This window comes from Trichomycterus rosablanca, chromosome 5, assembly GCF_030014385.1.
Source record: "Trichomycterus rosablanca isolate fTriRos1 chromosome 5, fTriRos1.hap1, whole genome shotgun sequence".
NCBI lineage: Eukaryota > Metazoa > Chordata > Actinopteri > Siluriformes > Trichomycteridae > Trichomycterus > Trichomycterus rosablanca.
In genome coordinates this window covers 41,753,255-41,775,976 of record NC_085992.1, presented here as the reverse complement: position 1 = coordinate 41,775,976, position 22,722 = coordinate 41,753,255, and the positions used below count along the sequence as shown (strand labels likewise).

General features: G+C 38.8%; 1 protein-coding gene across 2 annotated transcripts; it reads left to right on the top strand.

Moving 5' to 3' along the window:
• The first annotated feature begins 352 nt into the window (after positions 1-352).
• Positions 353-22,547, top strand: pald1b (phosphatase domain containing paladin 1b). Of its 2 annotated transcripts, none has more exons than XM_062995219.1 (20): positions 353-425; positions 4,149-4,349; positions 4,637-4,739; positions 6,086-6,265; positions 6,399-6,563; positions 6,671-6,831; positions 7,948-8,023; positions 10,873-11,024; positions 13,093-13,186; positions 13,290-13,394; positions 13,508-13,603; positions 16,056-16,190; positions 16,373-16,489; positions 16,581-16,760; positions 17,909-18,106; positions 18,215-18,355; positions 19,077-19,148; positions 19,326-19,466; positions 20,912-21,067; positions 22,261-22,547. In XM_062995219.1, the coding sequence occupies exons 2-20, from the start codon at positions 4,162-4,164 to the stop codon at positions 22,408-22,410; spliced, it is 2,610 nt and encodes an 869-aa protein (XP_062851289.1). In that variant the 5' UTR covers positions 353-425; positions 4,149-4,161; the 3' UTR covers positions 22,411-22,547. The 2 variants fall into 2 exon arrangements, with proteins under 2 accessions (XP_062851289.1, XP_062851288.1); XM_062995218.1 differs by lacking the exon at positions 353-425 and adding an exon at positions 3,731-3,811.
• The last annotated feature ends 175 nt before the right edge of the window (positions 22,548-22,722 follow it).

Here is a 22,722-nt window from a genome sequence, read left to right as displayed (position 1 = left end):
TCACTTGCTTTCATTGTAAATCCTCCCTGTTCTCTATGTTCCCATGTTTAAATGTGGGCATTACGTTGCCAAGAGATGGACTTGCTGATTGGTGAGAGTAGTGTCTCATGTCCACCCCCACATCCTTCTGTCATATCCTCACTCTGTGTGAGTCGAAGAGGTGGTGAGGAGACGTATCTGCCCACTCCCCCTCCTCTCTCAGTGTACACCAGGCTCGGCCACTCTGCAGCAGGATGTTGGGACGAGTCCAGTTAGTCTGTATTCACACTGACCACATGACTGAGGACCAAATAAGAAAGAATCCATAGAGAGAGGTCATTTCTAAGGGAACTAATGATGCAAGACACATCAGACTGGATTACTTGTATGCTTTACTTTCCTTCACAGTGAAAAGCTTATGGGTGTATGAGTAAATAAGTGACCAGGTAAGTTTAATAACATTTATTTTTTTGTTATCCTTTTTTGACTTTTAGAACATGCTAACTATATTCTACATGAACTAGTTGTTTTTTAAACATGCTGAGGGAATATGCGTTTTTAACCTTGAATTTGTTTTCCTGTTGTTTAGTATTTGGCATTTAGACCACCTAGGCCATATAAAAGTTTAAGGTTTGCTTATCACAGATGTTTCTTGTATAATATCTGAATAGAGTGTAAAGCAGCCTTGTTATCCATGTTGAGAAACAGATTGCAAACATGTGGCTCTGGATAAGCAATATAATATTTAGTTACAGCATGTGAGAAACTGTGAGAAGGCGAACATGTGTTGCCATTAATTCAACCATAAACACAAAGGCTCATGTACACATATGCAAATGTTTGTTCACGTGGTAACCATGGGTGTGTAAAAGCACTTTTTAAAACTATTTCTATTACTCAACACACTTGAAGTGCATTACATGTCTTTCCGAACAGAAGTCAACCTCATTGAAGTTATCCCTGCACTTGTTTTGAGAGGGATATGTCAGTCGTTAGTACCCCCTCCTCCTGGCCACTAAACCTCTTTGGTGCTTGTATCCTTCCTTTTATCTGTATGACATTGCACAAATGCATCCTGGCTCTTTTCCTGGCCATTTATAGATTTTCTTCCTGGCCTTTTTGTCAATTCCATTGTAACACAAATTGAATTTTGATCAAGTCCTAAAAGGGCACGGCTGTTCTTGATGCAAGGGACACTGTGTCCAAATCTTGCAGTGACTTGCAGTGAAGTCATATACACAGGCATAAAGGGACCGTCACCAAGGAATGTAAGTCTCTTTTTCTGAATCCATTTGATATACGGTAGTTTTAATCAGGGCATGGTTCATGGAGTATAAACAGATTCTTTCAGAAGAGCGGTGCTAGTCTTATCTGTGTAGCTTTTTATCCAGCATGACACCTCTATAACCCACACATGACTTGTGGAGTTTTCAGCCCAGACTGGCTGGCTTTTAAAATCTAAGCTCTTTGTGTACTGTGCACCATTCGTTTACCAGTCAATTACACTGAATACTAACCACCCAGCCCCTCTTTTCTGTGTGGAGTTTGCATGTTCTTTCCGTGTCTGCAAGGGTTTCCTCTGGGAGCTCCGGTTTCCACCCTCAGTCCAAAGACGTGCAAGTGAGGTGAATTGGAGATACAAAATTGTCCATGACTGTGTTTGACGTTAAACTTGTGAATTGATGAATCTTGTGTAACAAGTAACTACCGTTTCTATCATGAATGTAACCAAAGTGTGTAAAACATGACGTTAAAATCCTAATAAACAAATAAATAAATAACCAATCCCTAATGCAATGCCATAACATGATGCCACCACCACCATATTTTACAGTAGTGAAAGTGTTGCATGGTCAATAAGCTTTGTTAGATCTTTGCCACACACATTTTAAATGTAAGCCTAAAATATAACTTCAAACATTCTGCCACTTTGTTGAAATTTGTTGTGGCCATTGATCTGTTATTCTTGAGTAAACACTTCTTGCTTGTAGCTTTTCCAAAAATGCCCTTCTGGCAAATGAATGTGAATGTTAATCATTGTGGTTAATTAGACAATGTCGTTAGTTTTAGCCGTCAACCTCTATAACTCAGGCATAGTGACAGTTGGTGCTACAGTAGTCAGCTGAAAGGGTGCCCTTTAGTTTGATGATTGTTAGGTCATATTGGGGATGGCATGGCCCAGACCATGTATTAAACTGAGCACTGATGTACTGTCTGTTTACTGTGTCGGTGGTCTTGTATCCAGATTTGCACTACTTTGTGATTAGATCAGTGACTTGTTATAAATGCATTCTGTACTGTACTACACTGATCAGCCATAACATTAAAACCACATCCTTGTTTCTACACTCACTGTCCATTTTATCAGCTCCATTTACCATATAGGAACACCTTGTAGTTCTACAATTTCTGACTGTAGGCCACCTGTTTCTCTGCATGCTTTGTTAGCCCCTTTTCATGCTGTTCTTCAATGGTCAGGACCCCACAGGACCATTACAGAGCAGGTATTATTTAGGTGGTGGATCATTCTCAGAACTGCAGCGACAATGACATAGTGGTGGTGTGTTAGTGTGTGTTAGTGTGTGTTGTGCTGGTATTAGTGGATCAGACACAGCAGCGCTGCTGGAGTTTTTAAATACCGTGTCCACTCACTGTCCACTCTATTAGACACTCCTACCTAGTTGGTCCTTGTAGATGTAAAGTCAGAGACGATTACTCATCTATTGCTTCTGTTTGAGTTGGTCATCTTCTAGACCTTTATCAGTGGTCACAGGACGCTGCCCATGTCCAGCAGTGACAGTGAGGTGTTTAAAAACTCCATCAGCGCTGCTGTGTCTGATCCACTCATACCAGCACAACACACACTAACACACCACCACCATGTCAGTGTCACTGCAGTGCTGAGAATGATCCATCACCCAAATAATACCTGCTCTGTAGTGGTCCTGTGGGGGTCCTGACAACTGAAGAACAGCATGAAAGGGGGCTAACAAAGCATGCAGAGAAACAGATGTACTACAGTCAGTAATTGTAGAACTACAAAGTGCTTGTATATGGTAAGTGGAGCTGATAAAATGGACAGTGGGTGTATAAACAAGGAGGTGGTTTTAATGTTATGGTTGATCAGTGTATATTATGTATTAAAACCCTGCTCAGGGTGTAATCCCGCTCTGTAATTATGTGTTTTGTGGTGCTTACCCTGCATGATGGGGTAGTGAAACTGAAGGAACTATATTATAAATCTTTTTAGTAGGCTTAGTATTTTTTAAAGCTCTGTATTATAAATGTTGAATAACACATTTTATGAGTAATATGACTAAACACAGGTATCCAGGACATTACAAAATGTTCACAGCTTCTTGCAAATATATGTGTTTTATGGCCAGGCAACCCTAACACACACATACACACACACACAAACAAAACATAAATCTAGTTCTAATCTTAAATTTAGTTCAGCTGGGTTTTGGCACTCAGTGTTCAGCGTCAGTTGGTGTGGGAGAGTATGTCTTCTGGGTCTGCTCCACGAAGGGGGCAGTCCTGTGAATGTCTGGAGCCGCCCACACAACCGTCTGGCTGCCAGATGTACAGTATTTCTCTCTTGCTGACTCAAAAGCTTTGCCAGTGTGAGACAAGAACCAGAAAGCCACATGACTAGAGTTGTGAACGTTTGGTCACCTTTTATCTTTTTGGGAAACAGGGCTTATTATGTTGAGAAAAAAGTGCTAGCAGGTCAGAAGTTGGTTTGTTGGTTTGTTTGACAAAAACTTGACTCAGTGATGTCTGGAATGAAGAAGCAAAGAGGAAACGCTATTGGCAGAGCTGACAGACCGTAAGACATTTTTATTAAATCAAACGATAGGCATGATGTCTGAAGTAATGTTTTATATAAATCTTCTACACTTTCTTTTTTTCTGAATGGGTGATTCACTACAGAAAGTTTCTCCTCTTATTTTACATTTTGTTCTGTGGTTTTATGAGAACCTTTTATGACTGTGCCACTGTTTATGAGATAATGGTGCCTCCCGTTCTGGCACATGCTGCAAAGTCAACAGCTCAAAGTTAATTGATATTGTCCTTTTAAAATGCATTATGCATCCCAGTAACTGTGACTGTTAAATGTTAATGTGTCTTTTATCTAAATCTCTTTCTGTGTGGTCTGATTGCAGCTCTGCAGGAATTATGGGTACTACTGCGAGTGCAGTGTCCCAGCCTGCCTTAGTAACGCCTACACACCACGTTGGTCACCAAAGTGGCTCCATTTCTGAAGATGAGATCTCAACAAGGAGCAGCTCTCTGCAAGCACTGAATATTCCCAACAGCAGGGCCAAGTCTATCATCACCAACAAAGTGGCTCCTGTGGTTATTACGTAAGAATTAACCCTATAAACATTTCTTTATAGTAATTGTTTAATAAATCCAAAATGTTCTCACAAACAATTACAGAATGTGCTTTTACTAAGTCATTAATCCAGTCAGTGTGGGTGCACCATTTACGAGGGTTGCCATTTATGTTGTTTGCACAATACCTGTTCTATTCATTCCGACTAAATTAGCTCACTGTGAGAGTGTAATGTATGCAACAAACATTATAAAATGGGATTTTTGATTGTGCATAAACCTTTGTACAGAGACTGAGTGATACTTCTTTGAGCAGGTATAACTGCAGGGAGGAGTTTCAGATTCATGACACGATCCTATCAGCCAACTACTCTGTGGGGAGAATATCTGATACACTTCCTGAGCATTACCTGGTGCTGGTAAGCATGCCATTCTGAAGCTAATTTACTAAGTCTTAAAAAATAAATAGGCACAGGTTATAATACATGCAACATGACTATTATTTATGTAAATATGGAATTATACATTTTAGTATTTATTTTAAATATAATTAACATATACGTATTGCTTATAAAGTTTCATGCCTGATTCAAAATATATCTGCTGCTTTATTTTAAAACTTGTTTTTAACTTTCCTTATTATTTAATTGTTTTCAGTTAACAGTTATTGCTAAAGTGAAGTTGTAGTCTAGTGGTTAAAGTACTGGACTAGTAACCAGAAGGTCACTGGTTTAAGCCCCACCACTGCCAGGTTGCTGCTGTTGGGCCCTTGAGCAAGGCCCTTAACTCTCAATTGCTCAGACTGTATACTGTAACTGTAATGTAGATCACTTTGGATAAAGGCGTCTGCTAAATGCCAAAAATGTAAATGTAAATAAATGCAGCTGGAGGAACACAATAAAACAGATTAAAAGCAAGTGTATCATCGGACAGTATCTGAAAAACACAGACCTTGTTAATAGAACACAGACCTTGTTTCTGCTAGTCATGTTATAGACATGACCCCAAAAGTCCATGATATCACCAAAAGTCCTATATTGATGCCAATTTGCTAGCATCTTGGGATACTATGGTTATGGGGGAAATGCAATTTGCTGCTTCAGTTCACCTGGTCACCACTACACCCAAAGTCTACTCTTTTTGTTATTTTGCCTGTATTTAGTGGTTGCCACAGTATCATACCAAATTGGGCTCAGTTTGTACACTGGATGCCTATCCTGACACAACCCTCTATGTCATGCAGCCGCTGTTGGGCCCTTGAGCAAGGCCCCTAACCCTGTCTGCTCCAGGGATGCAGTACAATGGCTGACCTTGAGCTCTGACCCCAGCTTCCATTCAAGCTGGGATATGTGGAAAAAGAATTTCTTTTTTCTGCACACGTGCATATGTACTGTATATATGACCAATAAAGGCGGTCTATTCAAATTAATCATCTAAATTGCTGTGTTTTGTTATTATATTTAAACCCAACAGAATTTGTCATACACTTTCATTTTTAGATGAACGTATTATTTAAAAAACATGGATCTGAACTTTGTTTTGAAAGTTTTGAAGAATTTTTCTGATATTCTTGACTTTTATTATTGTCTTTAATAATTTCTAATAATATTTGAAAAGTCCAAAACCATAAAAAATTTAAAAATATATGAAAAAAACCCCACAATAACAACAAAAAACCCACATTTTCTAAATGTAAAGTGATGTTACAGTGATGAGTAAAACTGTGTGGGTATCTCACTGACAATATTAATTTTTTATTGCCTAGGGGGAATTTTTTATGGTTCAAGATGTGAACAATAGAGTAGATGTCTTAAACACTACAGGAAGTTATGGGGCCCCTAACTTCCGCAAAGCCAAGGGAAACTACCCTCTATTTGGCATGGGCCAGCCCAGCCTGAATGGCTTCAAACAGGTCCTGCAGAGGCTCGAGAGTGAGGCATATGAGGTCAGTGGTACTCAGATCAGTTATGTCCATTACATTTCTCAAATAGTACTAATAGCAAAATACACTCTGTTCACCAATATGTTCCAAAGTCAATAAATATTGGACCCACTTTAATGGAATGCCATGCGTACAGGAAGTGATTTTCTTCTGTGTGCGGAAAGAGCCAGTCGTCTTCCTGCATCTGGATAAAGATTTTATTCCGTACACTCCCAGGAGGAAAGAGAACCTCCATGAGAACATTCATCACCTGAAACGAGTGATCACAGCAGAAGAGCTGGAACTCTCCATCAGAAAAGAGGCAGGTCATTCACGCGCCTGCATTATTTTGGAAGTAAATCTACATCATTCACGTGTAATTCTTGTGGATTTTAACGTGTGCACTTTTTATACTCTTATTTTTCTCAGCTGTGTGACTTTGCTAAACTGAGTGACAACAGCTTCTATTTTTATAATGACATCGAAAACTTTAAAGATGAGCCACAGCGTGTCAGAATTGTGTCTGAGGAGGACATACATGTGACCGAGGAGGTTTACAAGAGACCACTATTCGGTTTGCCCTCTCACAGGTAATATGTTACTCAGATTGTGATGTTTTTATATACACTGAACACTCAAACACTTCCCCCTCTTTGCTGCTCTCTGTTCTTTTTGGAAGGCTTTATACTAGATTTGGAACAAAACCAACAAACTAAAATGGATGTCTGCTTCATTTTGACCCTGCAGCAAATAAAATATTCTAACACAATTTCCTGTATTAGCTGCAACACCACTTTTTCTGCTATACATTACAGTATACACCGATCAGCCATAACATTAAAACCACCTCCTTGTTTCTACACACACTGTCCATTTTATCAGCTCCACTTACCATATAGGAGCACTTTGTAGTTCTACAATTACTGACTGTAGTCCATCTGTTTCTCTGCATACTTTTTAAACCTCCTTTTACTTTGTTCTTTAATGGTCAGGACCCCCACAGGACCACCATAGAGCAGGTATTATTTGGGTGGTGGAGCACTGCAGTGACACTAACATGGTGGTGGTGTGTTAGTGTGTGTTGCACTGGTATGAGTGGATAAGACACAGCAGTGCTGATGGAGTTTTTAAACACCTCACTGTCACTGCTGGACTGAGAATAGTCCACCAACCAAAAACATCCAGCCAACAGCACCTTGTGGGCAGCGTCCTGTGACCACTGATGAAGGTGTAGAAGATGACCAACTCAAACAGCAGCAATAGATGAGCGATCGTCTCTGACTTTACATCTACAAGGTGGACCAACTAGGTAGGAGTGTCTAATAGAGTGGACAGTGAGTGGACACGGTATTTAAAAACTCCAGCAGCGCTGCTGTGTCTAATCCACTCATACCAGCACAACACACACTAACACACCATCACCATGTCAGTGTCACTGCAGTGCTGAGAATCATCCACCACCTAAATAATACCTGCTCTGTGGGGGTCCTGTGGGGTCCTGACCATTGAAGAACATGGTGAAAGCAGGTTAAAAAGGTATGTAGAGAAATAGATGGACTACAGTCAGTAAATGTAGAACTATAAAGTGCTCCTATATGGTAAGTGGAGCTGATACAATGGACAGTGAGTGTAGAAAAAAGGAGGTGGTTTTAATGTTATGGCTAATCAGTGTATATTGATTATAATCCATAGACAATTTGTGTTAGATATTACAGGCTTCCACTTCCTATGGACGGGGCACCCCTGGAGGAGGATTTTGATGCCTTTGTAAATGTACTCAGGGTAAGACCTTTATAACTTATTATAATCTAATTTATATTATCATTGTCTACATAGAATTTCTAGGCATCTTGCATCATAAGAACATATGTATTAGTTTAGGCCATTAACACTAAAGCACTATAGTCACCAACTAGATGCATGTGGGTTTGAATCCTGGCTTTGCCATGCAGCCACTGATGGGCTCTTGAGCAAGGCCCCTAACCCTCTCAGCTCCTGGGGGGCTGTAAAATGGTGGCCTCTCGCTCTGACCCCAGCTTCAAAAGAAGTTGAGATATGCAAATAAAGAATTTCATTGTACTGTACACATGTATACTGTATGTATGTATGTATGACAAATATTTTCAATCTGCCCAAAATTATCAATATCCTTAGTAGCTTATCAAAATATCTTTAATATAGGATAGTTAAAACAAGTTTTAAATGGTTTAAATTGGAACTAACATTACATTTTAATTTTATTTATACTTTATAGTGTTTAGTAAGATATTATAGGTTAATTTATTAGTATAGAGTAGGAACATTTTTCAATATAATACAATTATTTGCCACCAAAATGAATAAAATTCATTCAAAGTGGGCCCTAAGGCAGCGCAGTAGAATATGCTAGTGTTGGACCCAAACCCGGATAAAGTTAAGTAAGGTTGCGACATCCTGCACACAAGCTGTGCCAAATCAAGTATATAGACCAGAATGAAAAAGTACAGCTGAATGAAGTGCTCCTGTTAGGACCTACTAATCTTAAGGCAAATGTGCTTTCAACCAAATGCCAATGCTAAAGCTAATAGCTACATGATGGGTTAAATAATGTTTGTTAAGAAAATAAAGCTAGACTATATTTACAAGTGTGAAGTTTGTTAAAGTTTACATACAAGCAATGCTAATTCATCTTTGCTACTACTTTGCTAAACCAACAGATTCAGTACAGTAATTTAATCTTCATGCATTTATTTAATTATCAGGTAAGAGTAAACACATTGTCACAGAAAGTCAGAAATTACACCTTAAGTTAGTTAACTTAAGACATAATAACAAGGAAGGACAAGATGGCAAAAAGAAAACATTGAGGGGGCTCAGAAATGCTACCCCAAGTGCCCCAAATACCGAATAATAGCAGATGAGGCAGATCTGGCAGGTGAGATAAACCACAGTGTGGGTGACAACAGGATCTTGCACCAGAATTATTACACATCTTGACAAGAAAATAACAGACTGTAAGAAATGTCTAAAGTGTTTAATCTAGAATGTTTATGGCAAGCAGGAACTCAGAGGTCAGGCCAGGTCTTACTGTGACAACTTAAGGTACTGTAAAAGGCCAGTACAGGTAATTTACTACTTAAACTGGTTTATTATTATTAGCAGAGATCACCTCATAGATCATATTAGAGCTGGTCTTTATCTGGAGGAGATTTCTGGAACCATTTGGGGAACATATTCCAGATGGTCCGATCATCTAGTTATGTAACCAATTTGGCTATTTTGGTCTGTATATAATAAGGTGTTTTATCACTTTCGGTGTCATAATTTGGATTTTCTGTCTAATGTCCAAACTGGAAATAGTCCGGGTCAGACTGTTGGTGACAGACTCTCATTGCTATAGTGACAGTCAACTAGCGTTACCACAAAATTAAATTAGTGTTTTTCGATATCAGCCACACCCAGTGCAGTACGTTAAATCAAGCATATAATTAAAGAGCTAAGTAACTCTTAATGGGCACTGTTAACTTTTTAACATTTCACAGAAATAACAAAATAGGACCACTGGGTGCTAAATAACAAAGCTTGTAAAATAATTTCTTCACCCCAACACTTTTCCAAATTCCACCTGTAAGTACAAGATCTGTTCTTTAGGAGCTTTATGGAATGGATTCTCATCACCAAGCAGCCCCAAACAAACCTAACATACGAGTACAATGCAAAGCATCAGTCAAAATCGACTGACACACAGAACACTATAGCTGACTAACAAAATTGTATCCCCAAAGTTTGGTGAAGGAGGAATGAATAAAACAAAGTCAATAAGGAAATGGTTTACCTAGTTCAGTGTAAAAAAATTAAACCCTGTACAGCACATTTAGGAATAAACTGCAATGCCAACTGCAAGCCCAACCTCACTAATGCTTTTAAAAATATTTTATTGATGGTTTTATTAATTTCAGCATTAAGCAGAACGATAATATATAAAATGTTAAAAAACACACAACCCAGTTTACTTCCCACCAACAACAGATTTCAAATAATGATGATAATAATAACAATAAATGAGAAATAAGTAAGAAAAAAAATCCACTTAATTTGTCCAACAACCATTTGGGCTACATGTGTCATCTCTGATAGCCATATTTTAAAACGCTGGGCAAATAGAGATTTCCAGTTGATCTTTTGGCTATAGCTGGATCAGTGTGCACATATTTGTCAAGAAAATCAGAAAGAAATGCATTTACATTTACATTTTCAGCATTTATCAGATGCCTTTATCCAAAGTGACTTATACAAGTGACAGTATACAGTCTGAGCAATTGAGGGTTAAGGGCCTTGCCCAATAGTAGTAAGCTGCCAGTGGTGGGGCTTGAACCAGTGACCTTCTGATTACTAGTCCAGTACCTTAACTGCTAGGCTACAACTGCCCCAAATGCAAATATATTAGACCTCACCAATGCTTTTATGTATGAATGAAAGTAAACCAAAGTGTCCTGTTTCAAAATGAAATGAAAAGATAAGCCATACTACAAGAAAACATAAAGGGGTACCAACAGCATATTAAAGTTTGGTTTGGTTGTCCACAAATAATTGACCATAACGTGCACACACAAACACAAAAACTTACACACAGTGTTTTTTTCTCTTTAAAGGAAAACCCGAGCCTCTCAGTGTTGCATGATGGCTCCAGACCTCTGCCTGCACTGCTTTTCAGTTGCCAGGTTGGAGTTGGACGAACCAACGTCGGCCTTATCCTTGGTACATTAGTATTACAGCACCTTACTGGGACACAGGATACCTCCAGGTGAGAGGGATATTTTAGTATAGACCCAAAATTTAACGAGCTAACAGGTAATAAAAGTGTATGTCATACTGTATATCACTTTTTGGCAACATTTGTTTTCTACTGAGCCCTGGTGGTGATCTTGAACAAATAATTATAAAAATAACGTGTGGCCACAACTAAGTAAGGTGTGAGAAGGAGATTCTAATACAAGGCCATGGTAAGACTTGGCGCCACAATTCTTTTATTTTGGCCACAGCTAACTTCCAGCATACAGAATTGTATATTTGCTCTCAGGATATTCATGTACATGTTTGTCCAAGAAAGGGAAGCTCAGCTTTATATATGCTAATGCTTAAAGTTTTAATCCAAAATTGGATATCTCGTTTCCACGCCCAACTAAATTGTGGCCACGCATTAGGTCCTCATTACCACACATTATTTTTGTTTACATTTACATTTTCGGCATTTAGCAGACGCTCTTATCCAGAGCGACTTACAGAAGTGCTTCCATAGTAGGCATTACCTTACTCTAGTTTAAGTAGACAACAGTCCAAGAATATAAATCTGCTGAAAATCTTTTTTTTTTTTTTTTGCAAGAAATGAATAAGAATAAGAGCGTTAGTAAGTAAGTGAGTAGGTAAGTACATGTCAGCTGAGATGGGTTTTTAATCATTTTTTAAAGACAACAAGAGACTCAGATGTTCGGACAGACAAGGGAAGTTCGTTCCACCACTTGGGTGCCAGTACAGAGAAGAGCCTTGATGCTTGTCTTCCTCGAGTCCTGGGTGGAGGATCAAGTTGAGCAAGACTAGTGGCTTGGAGGTTGTGTGGTACAGAGTGGGGTTTGTTAGACCTCGAAAAAACTTGGGGCTGGTCCATTTTTGGCTTTGTAGGCGAGCATCAGTGTTTTAAACTGAATGTGTGCAGCTACAGGATGCCAGTGAAGAGAAGGCAGCAGTGGGGTGATGTGGCAGTGTTTAGGTTGGTTAAAAACCAGGTGAGCAGCTGCATTTTGAATGAGCTGCAAGGGTTTAATAGTGGACATAGGAGCACCTGCCAGGAGGGAGTTGCAGTAGTCCAACTGTGTTTATACAGTATGTCATCAGCTGGGCTCCGTAGTTTTTAACTTATATTATAGCAGCAGAAATGAAGAAGCAAACTTTAGACAGCAAGTATCACTAAAAAGGTTGCTTTGAATTTATTTTATTCTAATGTTTAGAATGTTTATGAGACCCAAAGAGAAGACAGGATGTTCTAGAGAAACACTATCCATATGGTCGCCTGGAGTAAGAATAGACTTGTCAGCAGTTGTGTAAATGAATATACACAATTAAAATAACTGAAATTAATGTTTTACAGTTAGTTAACAAATTTAATTTTTGAGTAAGGTGGAAATTATGTTAATATTATTTATATTATGTTTTTTAATCCCTCAGTAGGTTCTTTCAGTAAATAAAATATTATTTATTAATTTTATTGTATATTAAAATAATTTAAATAATAAATTTAAATAAATAATTTATTATTAAATTATTAATATTTTACTTTAGTTTCTCTTTAATGTCAATGTAATTGATTGTCATTTCTTTTTTGTAGGTAAATTGTAAAATAAATGTGCATTTTCTAGTTTTGTTTAAAAACCATGAGGGAAGGGCACAGCATAGTGGTGAAAAAACATTAGCACACCAGAGCTTACATCTCAAACTCGTTCGTTACAAGTTCGAATCTCAGCTTTGCTACAGTCAGACCAGGCTCCTACATTAACAATGATTGGCTCGTCTGTTTGGGTGGGATTGCTGGAGGGGGTTCCTCATAACTGATGCAACTCATAACTGCTGGCTGTTTGATGATGCCTGAGACGGTATAATGGAGATCAGTGCTTGAATCTTCTTGCATTGCACAGATCTATACAAACCTGCCTCCTGCAGGTGAAAAGAAGCGGTCGGCTACTGCACATGTGTCTAAGGGGATGTGTAATAGTCAGGGCTCTTCTCATCAGGAGTGCAGGTCATCAGCAGCAGAGGAAGTAAAATTCAGATTATGTGGATACAGCTAAACAACTAAACTAAATAGTCTTTATTTTCAGGGAAGAGGAAGAGCAGGTAAAGCAGCAGCCAGAGTTTCAAGTGATTCAGCATTTGATCAGTCATCTTCCTAAAGGACGACAAGTGCTTGCTGAGGTTAGATCTCATACTGAGTTAAGAAGACATCACAGCTGCAGTGACATTTTACAACAGTGGTATGTTTTGGCTCGTATTAATGTATTCTTATTTTTCACCACAGGTCGACCGAGCAATTGAAATGTGTTCAGAAATGCACAACATCAAAGATGCAATATATGAAAATAAAAGAAAAATGGAAGGTATTTGTGAGGATTACCAGATACAGGTAAGCACACTGTAAACTATATTTATAACTCACTATTAATTAAATTTTTAGACTTTTTGTGAAAGCATTGTGAAAAGTTGGTTGGTTAAAAACATGTCATTTTAAACATGTAGGGAAGCAGCACTAAGGGCTATTTCCTGCAAAGGACTTTACAGAGTCTTGAGTGTTATTTCTTCTTGATAGTGTTCAATGCGTATCTTCATGATCAGGTAAAGTAAATCATCACAACAGAAACAAACACACAACACATTGCGACACACACAAACACATTAAAACCCTCTATGTGGACATTTGTTAATTTTAAGATATGGAAGAATTTTAAAAAATGGGCCGTTTTGTGGACTGGTCAATATTAACACATTAAACATAATTGTTATAACATTTTTTTAAGTTAGGGTGCTCGGGCGGCGCAGTGGTTAAACACGCTAGCCCACCAGTGCTGACATTTCAAACTCACAAGTTTGAATTTCAGTTCTGCTATTGGTCGACCAGGCACAAAACAAGGACATGTCTTGGCTTGTCTGGGAAGGAAGGGCCAGAGGGATTCCTCAAACTGCTGCAATTACGCCCTCTGCTGGCTGGTTAATGGCACCTGCACAAAAACGGGAGATACTGTAGATCAGTGCATGACTTAAGTGTGCGATACGGTTCTCTATATGAACCCACCTAGTGTGGGTGAAAGAGTTTTTTCAGCGTGTTGCTTCAAAGCCCAAAATTCTTTACATGTCCCATTATTGGAACTACGGGACACAGTCCAAAAGAAATAAAACAAATTATACATTATAAAATTTACAGTTAGATTTCTCCTGATATTCACTGCTTTTGATTTTGTGGTGGTGTGCCTTTTGTCACTTCAGCCTATAGGCCAGTTTTACGTTAAAGGACAGTGAGCTTTTACAGTATGAGCAATTGTACTATGTAGTACAGCTACAGTGTATCACAAAAGTAAGTACACCCCTCACATTTCTGCAAATATTTCATTATATCTTTTCATGGGACAACCCTATAGACATGAAACTTGGATATAACTTAGAGTAGTCAGTGTACAGCTTGTATAGCAGTGTAGATTTACTGTCTTCTGAAAATAACTCAACACACAGCCATTAATGTCTAAATAGCTGGCAACATAAGTGAGTACACCCCACAGTGAACATGTCCAAATTGTGCCCAAATGTGTCGTTGTCCCTCCCTGGTGTCATGTGTCAAGGTCCCAGGTGTAAATGGGGAGCAGGGCTGTTAAATTTGGTGTTTTGGGTACAATTCTCTCATACTGGCCACTGGATATTCAACATGGCACCTCATGGCAAATAACTCTCTGAGGATGTGAGAAATAGAATTGTTGCTCTCCACAAAGATGGCCTGGGCTATAAGAAGATTGCTAACACCCTGAAACTGAGCTACAGCATGGTGGCCAAGGTCATACAGCGGTTTTCCAGGACAGGTTCCACTCGGAACAGGCTTCGCCAGGGTCGACCAAAGAAGTTGAGTCCACGTGTTTGGCGTCATATCCAGAGGTTGGCTTTAAAAAATAGACACATGAGTGCTGCCAGCATTGCTGCAGAGGTTGAAGACGTGGGAGGTCAGCCTGTCAGTGCTCAGACCATACGCCGCACACTGCATCAACTCGGTCTGCATGGTCGTCATCCAAGAAGGAAGCTGACGCACAAGAAAGCCCGCAAACAGTTTGCTGAAGACAAGCAGTCCAAGAACATGGATTACTGGAATGCCCTGTGGTCTGACGAGACCAAGATAAACTTGTTTGGCTCAGATGGTGTCCAGCATGTGTGGCGGCGCCCTGGTGAGAAGTACTAAGACAACTGTATCTTGCCTACAGTCAAGCATGGTGGTGGTAGCATCATGGTCTTGGGCTGCATGAGTGTTGCTGGCACTGGGGAGCTGCAGTTCATTGAGGGAAACATGAATTCCAACATGTACTGTGACATTCTGAAACAGAGCATGATCCCCTCCCTTCGAAAACTGGGCCTCATGGCAGTTTTCCAACAGGATAACGACCCCACACACAACCTCCAAGATGACAACTGCCTTGCTGAGGAAGCTGAAGGTAAAGGTGATGGACTAAACCCAATTGAGCACCTGTGGCGCATCCTCAAGTGGAAGGTGGAGGAGTTCAAGGTGTCTAACATCCACCAGCTCCGTGATGTCATCATGGAGGAGTGGAAGAGGATTCCAGTAGCAACCTGTGCAGCTCTGGTGAATTCCATGCCCAGGAGGGTTAAGGCAGTGCTGGATAATAATGGTGGTCACACAAAATTGACACTTTGGGCACAATTTGGACATGTTCACTGTAGGGTGTACTCACTTATGTTGCCAGCCATTTAGACATTAATGGCTGTGTGTTGAGTTATTTTCAGAAGACAGTAAATCTACACTGCTATACAAGCTGTACACTGACTACTCTAAGTTATATCCAAGTTTCATGTCTATAGTGTTGTCCCATGAAAAGATATAATGAAATATTTGCAGAAATGTGAGGGGTGTACTCACTTTTGTGATACACTGTATATTTTATGCATCTCTTACCAATGAGTGAGGCTAAAATACCTAAGCCTAATAATAACGAGTGTCCACATACTTTTGGTCTTGTAGTAAATTTGTAATTATTTAATTTTAATTACTCTATTATATGCCTTTTTTCTGTAGTATTCCCAGATGTTTGCCCAGACTTTTAGTCAGTGGCTTTGTATGAATGCATGGATCTACAGGCTGCTAGGCAGTATGGATCGGTCAGATCTTTCATCTCCAGCCAGCCTTGTCACTGATGGAGCCAGGACACTGGTGAGGCTAATAATTACCGGCTAGAACTGGATAAACAATTTAAAAAGATAGTGTTTTCTGCATTATGTTCCTATAATTTTGAAATGACTAATGTCACCCTTTATTTGTGAGGTTGCTCACAGCATCCATACACCTATCGCATAAACATGCACTGTGTACACATTCCATTTTTTATTTGGAAGGTTGCCAGCGAGTATTTGGCCCCAGACGTACTTGGTACAGTCAAGGAAATGAAAGTGTCCAACTTCAGACGTGTCCTCAAAACAGCTGTGTACGGCATGGCCCAGCCAAACTCTGAGGTAGAGTACAGTATGTTTTGGTAAATATTTAAATCCATACTAATGTTGCAATGCGAGTGAGAAGCTAAGAATATTAAAAATTCTGCTGCAGGCCGTATCTGCAGTGTTATCGTACCTAACAGACGAACGACGGAAGCATTCCACCATGCTTTGGGTGAATCTTCAGGAGGAGCAGATGTTGGAAGGGAATGGACAGATGTTCACACCTAGAGAGTCTGGCTGTCTGCAGCAGCCAATCCCAGTGTGTGTGCAAAGCCCACAAGAACTTGAGGTGCTTCCAGTTCATTTGTGTGTACAGCTGTCTTTTCTGGTATCAAATCTTAAAACTGACCCGAGAGATTTAAGGCTTCAAATATATTAAGACAAGAAATAAGCCAACTCAGCCCTTTCTCGTGTAGCTATATGTGTTGCTAAGTTGTTTGTGTTGATTTTATTTTTATCTTGTTCATAATGACTAACTATGTCATCTGGTCAGGATTTTGGTCTGGTGCCACTTAGAAACACTGGCCTGAATGCAGTAATACAACCTGGACAGGGTGTTAATTTATTGCAGGGTATTTCACTCAGATATTCACTTAGCCACGTACACTTGGGGGCAATTTAAGGTAGTCAATCACCTTTAGCTTTACTGTTTCCTAAAAACAAATCTGTACGTGAATTGGCTGCACTAAATTGTCCCTCGTTGTAAGTGAGTGATTGAGTGTGTGGATGCATTGCTGCTTTGTGAGGACATTGAATTAAAAAGCCAAGCAGAGACAAAAGTAAGTTTGTTAGTTCAGGATAATCTGCATTGACTGAAACTTTTAGCTCCACAGGTAGAATGAGTCTGACTTGGCTACCGCTCTGTAGTGATAGCCAGTTTAAGAGCTTTTTAAGGTAAGCGAGTCACACAAAATGTTCTGTAGTAGCTGGTGTTTATTTTAAAACCGCAGCATTCATTAATAACAGTAACAACGAAGAGGTATCTGAGAAAAGAAACTTACGCTTTGCTTCATATGAATCCACTCCTGAATCACTTATATTGATACTGTGAACAGAGCATCTCCCACTATACACCTCTCTTAAAGACACACACACGTCCTAAAACAGCAGTCATTGTTTTGTGAAGTAAAAAAATCTCATAATGCCACGCCCCCTGGACAGGCACTCGCCGGGTTGATGGACTGCACACATCTCAGAGGGAGCATGTGTCAGGCAATTATACCCTCCTCAGATGCGATTGAGGTCCCCAGCAGCAGAAGACTAATTGACTGCTAAATTGGAAGAAAAAGGGAGAAAATGCACAAGTAAAATAGTAAACAAAATAAAAATAAATAAATAATGATAATTGCAAGATTGCATGTTCTTATGTCTATATTGTTGTATACAAAACTAAAAAATTAACCACCCAAGTTCATCGAAAACATTACTTGTCCACAGAAGCTGGAGTTGGCGATTAAGGAGGACATTCTCAGGAGCGAGAAGTGGCTTGAGGTTATTCTCGAGCAAGAGAAACAAATGAAAATGCTGAAAAGCTGTCAGACTGTTTATGAACTCTTTAGTCAGCAGAAGAACATTCACCCAGGCCTCACATATCAGCGCATCCCTCTCTCCGAATGTTGTGCTCCAAAGGAAGAGGTGAATGAATACACTTTTTGTAACTGAATTTAATTGAAAACGTATTAAAATGTTACTAAACTAAATAAAATCTGTGAAGATGATATTTGTGTTATTGCTGAATTGTAGTTTTTCGACCGGCTGCTGGAGGCCATGAAGCACAGTCTTGCTGAAGACTCTGGCTCAGCGTTCATCTTCAACTGCAGTGACGGCAAAGACCGAACAACTACTGCCATGGTTATTGCCACACTGACTCTCTGGCATTTTAATGTAGGTCACACTAAACAGTTTCTTAAATGCATGATTACATACTAATATATGACTGCTTTCACCAGTACTGAATATTGTTCTCAGGTTCAGTGACATTTACCATAGTTTTTGACAAGTCAGAGACTGACCCAAAATTTGACATCACATTAAAAATAATAGTATATTAATAAATGTTTTTAAAGATGGTAATGTAGTGTACTGTACAGTACCAGGGAAATGCTTCCAACCCTCGCCTCTAGTCACGTCTCATAAGAAATGGTTAATCAACAGCAATCCCAACACAGTAAAGGATGTTATAGCAGAATGTTTGATGTCAGTATCCACATAATTTTGGCCATGTACTGTAGTAAGATTCAATAATTCAATATATTTTATAAATAATAATAATGATGGTCCATTGGGAAGCACTGTTGCCTGGGTCCTGGGAGCAGTCTGTGTCCTTTCTGTGTAGAGTTTGCATGTTCTCCCCATGTCTATGTGGGTTTCTTTTGAGAGCTCCGGTTTTCTCCCACAGTCTAAAGACATGCAGTCATGTTAATATGAGCTACTAAAATGGGCCTAGATGTGAATGTATGTGTGTGTGTTTGGCATGTGGTGGACTGGCAACCTGTCCAGGGTGTTTCCTACCTTTCAAATAAAAATTAGCCCATGCCATTACCATCTTACTGAAAAATGTAGGTAAACAGATATATATTTAGTTTATTCTGACTAATTTGTGCAGGGCTTTCCTGAGTTGGAGGAAGAGGAAATCGTGAGTGTCCCAGATGCAAAGTACACAAAGGGCGAGTTTGAGGTATGCTGTTAATTTTAATTCATGTACTTAATGTACTTAAAAGTCATTTAGATATTGGCAAAAACCTTAAGAGACAATACATATCATATATGCATATTTGCAAACATGCTTGGTATATGTTGACAGTTATGTTTAAAGATATGATAAAATTCAGTACTGTATGTATTGTGCGTTCAGGTGGTGATGCAGCTGGTCAGACTGCTACCTAATGGAAACCACATGAAAAGAGAAGTGGACACGGCCCTGGATGTCGTCAGTGAAACCATGACTCCTATGCATTACCACTTACGTGAGATCATTATATGCTCATATAAACAGGTGAGTTTTTGCAAATACTTCCTAGAAACAAGATTATAAGACCATATATGGGCACTGATAAATTAAACTACAATGCATACTAAGAAGTACTAAGAACGATTAGTGAGGGGGAACAATGGGATTAATAATAGGGTAGTGGTAGCTCAGTGGTTAAGGTATGGAACTAGTCAACAGAAGTTTGCTGGTTCAAGTCCCACCACTGCCACATTGCCATTGTTGGGTCCCTGAGCAAGGCCATTAACCCTCAATTGCTTAAATTGTATTCAGTCATAATTGTAAGTCACTTTGGATAAAAGTGTCTAAATACTGCAAATGTAAATGTTAATGAGTCAATTCAAACAATAGATTATTACCAGCTGTAGGTAAGTCCATTTAACTACTGAGCACAAAGCTGAAAGCTCAGGTTGGTTTTCCTCTGGTGTTTGAAGTAGGTATGACAAGGATGCAGGTCTCTTGGTCCCAATTTGCTGTAGAGCAACCACTCTACCAGCTAATTCACTGTCTACTGTAAACAGCTATAAATATACAATATATGACCGAAAATATGTAATTATTGGATTCAGATGTTTCAGCTTCTCCTATTCCTGTCAGGACTATGAAAACAATTATGTACAATAAATGACATGCTTTCAACTTTCAGCTGCTGCAACCATTTTTCTTTCTACTAAGGTTTTGCAAATGCAAAGAATGTTAGGCTTTTCATGTGGTTACATGTTCCTTGAAACTCTTAAAGGTCATTTTCAGTATGTGACTGCATGCATATAGTTTATTCTGTGAGTTTTTAATCATACTCTATCAGAACAGCAAATACTAAAGTGTACTTTTTCTCATCACTGATGTGACATGTAATAGAGGTTACTACAGGTTTGTATTGTTTTGAGACTGAAATACAAACAAATCATATAAAGTACAAAGGAAAAGTGTATCGCCAAGCTCATAAATTATTCATTATAAACTTTGTAAAGTAACTGAAAAAGCAAATCCATAAGCTAAGTGTCACAGTGGTGCAAGTGCTAGCCAGGCTGCTGCTGCCATTTAGCAAGGCTTCTAACTCCTAAATTGTTTGAATAGCATTTGTCACAGTAAGTCACTTATGGGACAGCTAAATGCCAAAATTGTAAATGTTGGTCAGGTCATCAAATGTGTTGCTGAAGCTTATCTTAAGTTGTTTTTATAAAGTCTCAATCGCAGTATTTATAAATAGTTAAAAGACATTATATTTTTGTTGATTTGGCATAATACATAGTAATGTAGTTAATGTAGTACAAAACACAAGTGTAGTTCTTCACATTATTTACTTATTATTCAACCACTATAAAACTGTTTTTCTGGGGAGCATTATAGGTTTCACCGTTTGTGAGCATAAAAACATACAAAAAAAATATTTAGAAAAACCAAGGCCATGTTTGTCCATGTTTACAGTAGAACTTTCTTTTCTTTTTCAGATCAAAACAGCTAAATCAGAGGCTGAATTGCAGCAGTTACGTTTGAGAAGTCTGCAGTACCTGGAGCGCTATATTTACCTCATTCTATTTAACACCTACCTTCACCTGGAGAAGAAAGACTCCTGGAGACGACCGTTCAGCCAGTGGATGTATCAGGTCAGAGAAAAAAAAACAAAGAAATGTGCAATGGTGACAGTATTAATGTAGTAAACCTTCCGTAATTAACATTAATGATACCATTTTATTTATTATTTTTTCTTCATTTAAAATGTCTGTGCTTAAAAGTAAAAGAAGTTAGCTACCACTAAAATAAAAACAAAATTTGTTTTTTTTATACTAGTTTATACTACATTTTATACTACTTTCAAGGTTTTAAAATAATGATAAAAAATGTTTTTACATTTTCAGCATTTAGCAGGCGCTTTTATCCAAAGCGACTTACATTACTGTGACAGTATCTACTGTCTAATCAATTGAGGGTTAAGGGCCTTGCTCAAGGGCCCAACAGTGACAACCTGGCAGTGGTGGGGCTTGAACCAGTGACCTGTAATTTATGGGCACTGGCCCACCGCCACCAGCAGGTGTAAATGTAGACAGGATATGGCAGCTAGATGTAATATGTGTGAGTTGAATGTGATGTAGGCATTTCTGTAGGGGTTAAAGTTTCCAGAATCATGAATGAAGTGTTCCCTTCAAACCGTTTAACAGTTAGTGGCAATTCACTGCTTCCAGGTCCTGTAGTAAGCAAAGTAAGCCCGGGGCCCCTTCCTAATTCTGATACTTTTATTTTCTTTATAAAAAAGCCAAAATCAGCTTACTGATAAATTGTGGTGGCATGAAACAACTGACTAGCACCAGTTAGATTTCCTTGCCGGCTAGCTACTTGACTCAGGATGCACAGCAATACTCTTAGTGAACACACCTCGTCAGTTAATCCAGTAACAGGACGTGATGCCCCAGCTATCTAAATTCAAGTTTTTATTGTTATTTATTTATGTATTTTAATGCATGATTAAATCTCACTGTCAGTGCATAGGAACTGGCAGTAAACACTAAGATGCCTGAGACATAAATAATACATTTTATTGAAATGCAATGAGCCTACCCTATGTTTTAATCCCTGGTTTATACATGTCATCATTTACTTTCCTTTAAAAATATTTCAGTGTATTTTTGTCCAGTTGTAAGTGTGATAGCAAAACATATCATTTATCTGAGTTTGATAAAACCTGACAGTTCTACTACAAGCACTAATGCACACAATATGCAACACAATAAAAAGGATTTGAAGTACATTCCACAGCATTTGTAGAATAAGCATAATCATGTTTTATTTCTTGATTTGGCAGGTGGCAGCCAAAGCTGGCATCTACACCATCCTCAACCAGCTGGGTTTCCCTGAGTTTGAATCCTCTAAGAATTCTCCACTGGCCAGTCTGCGCTACCGCTGGCAACAACATCATTCTTATTCACTACCCATTCGTGGAGAGTTCATCTGAGGGACTTTGGGATTGGACAGTGGGCTGATTTACTGTTTGGACCACTATTTTTATTTCTCACATTTTACTTTTTTTTTTTTTTGTAAATGTGTAAAATGAATCTCATAAAAATAAACCAATAAACCTTCCTATCTGTACATGTTGGTGCCCAATTTCATCCCATTAATGTCTTTTTTTTGCAAAGCTAAACAAGCAGACTTGATTCTTAATCCACTAACATACCAAGAGACTTTATTCCTATCAATGTGTTATGTAATTTTTATGTACATTGTTTTTACTGCTCAACAATGTAAATCAAAACTAACACCAGCA

Excerpts from the sequence above, each read along its gene's own strand:
- pald1b (XM_062995218.1), top strand. The coding sequence starts at position 3,759 with ATGTCTGGAATGAAGAAGCAAAGAGGAAACGCTATTGGCAGAGCTGAC. Across the intron at positions 6,832-7,947 it reads TTCGGTTTGCCCTCTCACAG|ATATTACAGGCTTCCACTTC; the intron begins GTAATATGTTAC and ends AATTTGTGTTAG. Across the intron at positions 18,356-19,076 it reads TGACTCTCTGGCATTTTAAT|GGCTTTCCTGAGTTGGAGGA; the intron begins GTAGGTCACACT and ends TAATTTGTGCAG.